Source organism: Harpia harpyja, chromosome 2 (assembly GCF_026419915.1).
Source record: "Harpia harpyja isolate bHarHar1 chromosome 2, bHarHar1 primary haplotype, whole genome shotgun sequence".
Lineage (NCBI taxonomy): Eukaryota > Metazoa > Chordata > Aves > Accipitriformes > Accipitridae > Harpia > Harpia harpyja.
In genome coordinates, this window is record NC_068941.1 from 25,822,056 (window position 1) to 25,828,923 (window position 6,868).

At 49.1% G+C, this 6,868-nt stretch overlaps 1 protein-coding gene across 2 annotated transcripts in view; it reads right to left on the reverse strand.

The window, feature by feature from the left end:
- Positions 1 to 5,929, reverse strand: part of PRKG2 (protein kinase cGMP-dependent 2) — a 36,521-nt gene extending 30,592 nt beyond the window's left edge. Inside the window, exons 1-2 of one of the 2 annotated variants that reach the window (XM_052773646.1) lie at positions 5,821 to 5,929; positions 1,790 to 2,314 (exon numbers count right to left, since the gene is read on the reverse strand). In XM_052773646.1, the coding sequence (XP_052629606.1) occupies positions 1,790 to 2,301 (512 nt within the window). In that variant the 5' untranslated portion in view covers positions 2,302 to 2,314; positions 5,821 to 5,929. Of the gene's footprint in view, positions 1 to 1,789; positions 2,315 to 5,820 lie in introns of those variants that run through there. The other variant, XM_052773654.1, reaches the window with a different exon arrangement.
- Between the last annotated feature and the right edge of the window lie 939 nt (positions 5,930 to 6,868).

Genomic DNA, 6,868 nt, shown 5'->3' on the forward strand with positions numbered 1-6,868 from the left:
GCTGCTGGCTGAAGTCCACATAGATTCTGGCTACCACTATGTTAAAACAGATACTCAGATTGTGTCTACACTGCAAAGTAAAAGAGGGTCTAAGGTATGTTTAAGGATACCAGTCTGATACCTCTGTCCACAAGATCAGCTGTAACCACAGATATTTCTGGCTCTTGCAGAGGCTAGAAGTATAATTGGATTCAAAGAGGAACAAGTAAAATTAGGGTCCTACACCATGACTGTCAGAATCTGGAGGGCAGGAGGAAGCTCCTAAGAGGATAATCGCACCGTACAAAACAATTCATTATATTTCGCACCAGACTTGAGTTGAAACTGGGCTGACAAACTTTGTACACAGCTCAGAATCCATGTCCATACTGCATTTGGGAGAGCTGAGCTGGGGCCACCTGCTCCTTCCCAAGCCATCCATGCTATAGGAATAAGAATCTGAACACACATGAAGGCATCCAGCCTTCTGCTTGTCAGTGCTCCAGAGTATAGCTTCTGCTGCAAGCACTAGGCAAACCTAGACCTGAGAAGAGGCTTAGGTTCTGCTTAGCTGGCAGTAAAGATAAATCCCAAAGAGACTATAAGAGTCTCCTCAACTAAAATACAGAGGCTACCCACCACTCTTCATCTGAAGTCTGTGGGACACAGATGATTCTTGGTTAAAGTTACACATGAACTCAACCAGCATCTAACTACCACAGTGACAAAGCCTATATAAAAAAGATGGATACTTTAATCTTGATTTATCATGAGGAGAGGATATCATTGTCATAAAAGTAATATCCTTGTAACACAAGTGTCGTGGTTTCAGCCCAGCCGGTAACAAAGCACGGCGCAGCCACTCACTCACTTCCCTCCCTGCCCCCCGGCCAGGGTGGGATGAGGAGAAAATATAAAGGCAGGCTCGTGAGTCGAGATAAGGACTGGGAGGGATCACTCACCACTTATGGTCACCGGCAAAGGACAGGCTCAACTTGGGGAAGAAACAGAACCAATTTAATTTACTACAAGTCAAATCAAAACAAGGATATCAGGAAGTAAAACCAAACCTTAGAACACCTTCCCCCCACCCCTCCCTCCTTCCTGACTCAACTCCGCTCCTGGTTCTCTCCACCTCTTCCCCGCGGCGGCGCAGGGGAACAGGGGGTGGGGATTGGGGTCAGCTCCCCACACCTTGTCTCTGCCGCTCCTTCCTCCTCAGGGGGAGGAGGACTCCTCGCTTGTCCCCTGCTCCACCGTGGGGTCCCTCCCACGGGAGACAGTCCTTCACAAACTTCTCCAGTGTGAGTCCCTTCCTTGGGCTGCAGTTCCTCACAAAATTCCCTGGCGTGGGTCCTTTCCGCAGGCCGATCTTCAGTCACAAACTGCTCCAGCACGGGCTTTCCCATGGAGTCACAGCCATCTTTGGGGCATCTGCTCTCCCACTCCCCTCCATGGGCTGGGGGGGGACAGCCTGCCGTCTCACCACGGGCTGCAGGGGCATCCCCTCCTCTGGCGCACCTCCTCCCCCTCCTTCCTCGATGACCTTGGTATCTGCAGAGGTGTTCCTCTCGCATTCCAATCCCCCTGTTCACTGCAGGTTTCACTTTTTAAATGCGTTATCCCAGAGGTGCTACCACCGTCACTGTTTGGGTCGGCCTGGGCCAGAGGCAGGTCCGACTTGGAGCCGGGGAAGCTTCTAGCAGCTTCTCACAGGAGCCACCCCTGCGGCCCCTCCCCTGCTACCAAAAACACCCCACCACACAAACCCATAACACACAAGCATATAATCCCCCTGAAACGAGCTCACCTGGAATCCTTTCGTACTCTTGCTTTTTCAAAGGAAAACATAGCTTGCCTGTTCAAACCATACAGCCATGTCGTCGGCTCTGCAGATACACCTTCCTTTGCTCCTCTCCTCCTATCGGCAGAGACTTGAATCCTTGAAGACACTTTAAATGGAGAAGGCTGAAGAGAGTGCTCTCCTTGAGTGCTAACAACATCCTGCAGCTTGTTCAACTGTATACACTTGCTCTGAAGTTCCTTGGTGAGTTCTTCTATGACCTTAGTCTGCACAGCCAGCTGTTCCTGAAGCTCAGCAACACGACTTTGACCCTCTTGCAACTTTTGATTTTTTCTCTTCAGCTCCTTTTCCAGTTCAAGCACCCTGCTGCAAAGAACATCAGCTTGCCCATTGATCACATTGATGCCTGGACCTGGGTCCTTCAAAAACTTATGGTTGCTAGCACAGCCAATAGAGAGGTTTGCTACATGTCTATCCGGCCGCCTCAGATGCTTGGGTTTCACTGATCCATTCCCCATTTTGTCCAGATACCTAGGTGAGAAAATAAATTTGCAGTTTTATTTCATTCCCCAACAAGAAGGAAAAAAAAAAATTCATGGCATGCTAAGTAATTAATTTAGTAATTAACGGGCAGCTGAATTTCAGATATACAGCTATAGTAAACATTGTCAATTGCTTTCATTCTTTCCAGTCCTGAAAGTCAGAGGAGTAAAGGGGTAGGTAGGTTGGTGGATAGAAAGGGGATAGTAAAGGGGTGGGTAGGTAGAAGAGGTAGGTAGGTTGGTGGATACAAAGCAAAAGATCTGATGCCTACCACTTCTTTTTGTGAGTTGAAGAAGAGATGTGTAAGCTCCTATCAGCCTAACAAAGACAAAACAAACAGCAGGAAGGAGAAAAGCTTGGCGCTCTACTGCTGAAGCAAGAAAATTGTTAGAAGCAAAAAAAAAGTTGGGTCACTTCCTTGTTGAGGAATAATTATTGAGTACACAGACTAATTTAACCAGTGGGTGCATATCTGCCTGGCATAAAGGATATGTGATTATTAAGCATATGTGTTAATAATAATTTAAAAAAAAACTTTAAGGGTTATGACCGTAAAAGAACAGTCATACTGATCAGAACAGGGGTCTGGCTAGCTTGTAAACCGTCTCCAACCATGGCCATAAGGAGATGCCCAGGAAAGGGTATCAACAGGATGAACATATGGGCTGCTTGACTGAAATACTGTCTGAAATTTCATATTTCCTGAGCCTGATATGCTTTATTTAATCCTCAGTGCGTTTCTAATCCTAGTACTTGTCTCATCCCTTCTAACCCCTCTAAGCTTCATATCTGCAGACCCTGGCAGGACCCTAGCAAGGAGTTGCACGGGTCTCCTTCTTGCATGAAGAACTACCTCCTTTGTTTGTTTCTTCCAGTACAAAACCAGGGATATCAAAGTTAGGAAAAGCCAGTTTCAGAAAGACTTATCTCTATTAACCTTTTCTATGCTGTTTTTTAAATTTCCGTCCTACCTCTCTGCCTGAACGTAAGCCTGAATTATTTCCCAAAATGACAACTACTAGCTTTCTCAGTCCTTTCTCATACAGACATCACTCCAAAAGTTTGACCAACCTTGCTATCTTTTGCTGATGACAAATTCAGGGCAGCACAGAGTTAGACCTGATTTATTCCTACCAAGAGCAGGCACCTGGCCCTGTTTCTGCAGCTCTCTTAATTGTTTAAAACTGGCTCACGTTTATTTGTTAGTGTAACAGCAGCTACTGCTGTCAATTACCTTTTACGGTGAATTACCCCTTTCCGTTGTCTAATCATGAAAAGTGACCAGGAAAAAAAAAAAAGAGCTTGGACTCCTGTCAGAACACCTATGCTCCAAGCACTTGCTGCAACTAGCAGCCTTCAGTAGATTTGCAGTGACCCACCTTCTTCCCTGGACACTGTCTTTGGCATATTGTATTGTATCATTTTAAGAGGAGTGAGGAAGAAGTGCCTGCTGCTTAGGTCACACTGTATTAAACACACAAGTTGAGGGGGGGAAAAACTAACATGTTGCTTTTGGGAGTCTAGTGTTCAACAATCACTAACCCACTGCACCCCAGAACTAGTCTTGGGGAGCAATGCCTGCCTATAAATCCCATCTGTGAGCCACAACAGTGCCAGGTTACAGTTTGGTTTAGTTCAAGCCTAAGGAGGCCTCCGCCACAAGAGAAGGAATGACCTTAGGGCTGTGTTGTCTGGGCCTTAGCACCACACAGAGCTTTTCCCAAAACCCTTGCTCAGGCTCTTCATGAATCTTGTTCAATTGTAACCTGCTATTGCAGAAGACCACAGCACAGGAAATACCTGCCTCAGATGAAACAGAAAATTGTTTCCTTGGACTCTGATTTTTGCCTCATCAATAAGCTATTTTAATAAGTTATATAAAAGTACTGGTGCACTAACCAGGCAATCATGCTGCTATTGTGATCAGTCATCAGTAGGCCCAAAGCAGCTGTTGGTCTGCCTCATGAATGAAGTACAACTTTTTCAGGTTGAATCCCAAGTGATGTAGCTTAAGCTAATCTCTTTTACCATTTCATTGGAACCAGGTAAGAACATGCCCCTGACAAGGTACACTGATCAGACAACAATAAATGAATTGGGAAGCTTCAGCAATTTGCTTCTACTGGCTAGTATAACCATACTTTTAAAAGACACACAATTCTGTTCTGGTTTGCAGCCTTCAGTGGGTTAGAATTTAAATACTTGACAAGGTAGCTCACATTGCAAATCTAGTTTTCCTTAAAACTGTCTTGCTTGTTGTGACTTTGCATAATATTTTTCTTTTGCCCCAATTTCCTGGATGCATTTTGACAGCTGGTGCTTCAGCTCGATAACAGGGTAGTATGTCAGAAATAAAGGTAAATCTGTACTGCACAGGAGTATTTAAAGAAATTGCACATCAAGGTACCAAATCAAATAACTCTGAAGAAGGACCTATGTGTCACTGCATATGGCTTAACCAAAGATCTTAGCTCAGCATGCAACCATATTAAAAAAAAAAACCCAAACAACAAACCAACAACCAACCTAAACTAAATGTTACAACATCTAGTGTAAAAATGGAGATTACAGGAAATATGTCATCACACACAATATGGGGGCAGCCTCTGCTACTAAATGCAGTGGCAGTCACCACATTTCAAAAAAAAGGATATCACAGACATTTTACAATGACCTTTACAAAAGGATAGGGTGACTGCCCCAAGGCACAGAAAAACCTATTTAGATTGCATCCAGAAAAGGAACAGGTTTACTGTATGAAGAGATGACGATTAAAGTTCATAATATAACTGCACTGGAGTGAAAACATTGGGAACGTCTGTCTTCCTGTTGTATATGCACAATTAATTGTCAGTGCACAATGGAACAAGCAGTCAGATCTGACAGATCCCTGTTTCCACACGGTGCCCGTTATTGGCAACTAGTATAGGAAACTCACGGCCCAGTATGTAGCAGGACTCAAGAAAAGACTGATAGGTAATTCCGCATTACAGTAGTTAATTCTAACAGAATACTTAAAACCTTATGCCTCCAAGGTTTGGCCAATCTTCACCCATAAGTAATAAGACAAAACGCAAAAATAGAGCACGCTCTGTGTTTACTACAGGGCACCTCACATGCTTTTTCGAGGGGTCTGCCACTAGCAGAGACGTAGCCAGGAACCGGGCGGACCCAAAACCCACCCAGGAGAGAAGAGGATGCCCGGGCTCCCCACCCGGCGCGGGCTGCTCAAGGGATTCAGCGCAAGTCGGCGCCGACTGCCCGGGCTGCGCTCCCCAGAAACCGGGTCCACCTCAGGGCCGCGGGGTGCCGGTGCTGCCGGGCCACCACCACGGCCGACGCGCCTGCCCCGCCGGAGCCCGGCGTCACTCCGGGGAGGCCGCAGCTCCTCCAGGCACCCCAGCCAGGTCCCGGCCTCCCCAGGTCCCGGCACGCACCCAACGGCAGGGCCCGGTGCCTCCTCCCCGGTCCCGGTCCCGCGGGGCTGCCCTCACCTGCGCGCTCGGCTGGGCCCGGGGCCCCGAGACAGGACGGGGCCGGGCGGCGGCAGAGACGGACCGATGCTCCCGCGCTCCCTACGGAGCCGGGGCGGGCGGAAACGCCGCTGCCCGCCTCGCTCGCTGCCCGTCACGGGCAGCCGGGAGAGGGAGGGGAGGGGAGGCGGGGAGGGGAGGGGAGGCGGGGGCGGGAGGGGGAGCAGCCGCGGCCGCCCACCCGTCCCTCCCTCCCTCCCTCGGCGGTGCGGGGGCTGCGGGGCCGTGCGGAGGCTGAGGGGGCGCTGGGCTGTCCCCCGCCCAGGGAAAGGCAGGGGCTTGCAGGGCGTGGGGAGCCTCCGGTGCGATGTCCAGGCTCGGCAGGGAGGCGGATGCCCCGTCCCAGGGGGGCAGGGTCAGGAGCCGCAGGGACAAGCCGGGCTGCTCAGCCCATTCCACTTCGCAGAGAGGTAAATGCAGGGCCCAGCTCGGGCCATGCTGACAAGCGCTCGTCCTGCTTGCTTTCCCCTGCCCTTTGGAGAGGTCCTGACGTGACTGTCGGGCACACAAGCTGAGCTGCAGCAGAGAGCCTGCAGCCCTTGTTCTCCGAAACTGACCCCCAGGCACTACTGCACAGCACTCCTGCAAGGCATCTTCTCGCGTCCCAAGGTCTGTCCTCACTCGGGCTCGAGCACCACGGCTTGCCCCAGAACAGAGCGTTGCCTTTGTGTTCAACACTGACTCTCGGTAGAGTACGGGTTTCACAAGGGCCATTCTCTCCTGGCGCGTATCTTTATGGTGATTCAAAACAGCTGTCTTCAAATCGAGGATTGTTAGACCCAAACAGCCTGCCAGACCATGAGTGAAAGGATTTTACAACAGCCAAAAAGCTGCATGCACAACTCTCCTACTGATGCTGTCAAGCAGACTTGGTCTAACCCCAACCTGTAGCCTCTAGGACACCGGCTCTCCAATTTTGTCCTCTGCACTTACCCTCTTCTTTTGAGACTGTCTTCACATTAACCCCAAATTCTTTCTTGTCCCATTCACAAACTTAAAATTACTGATC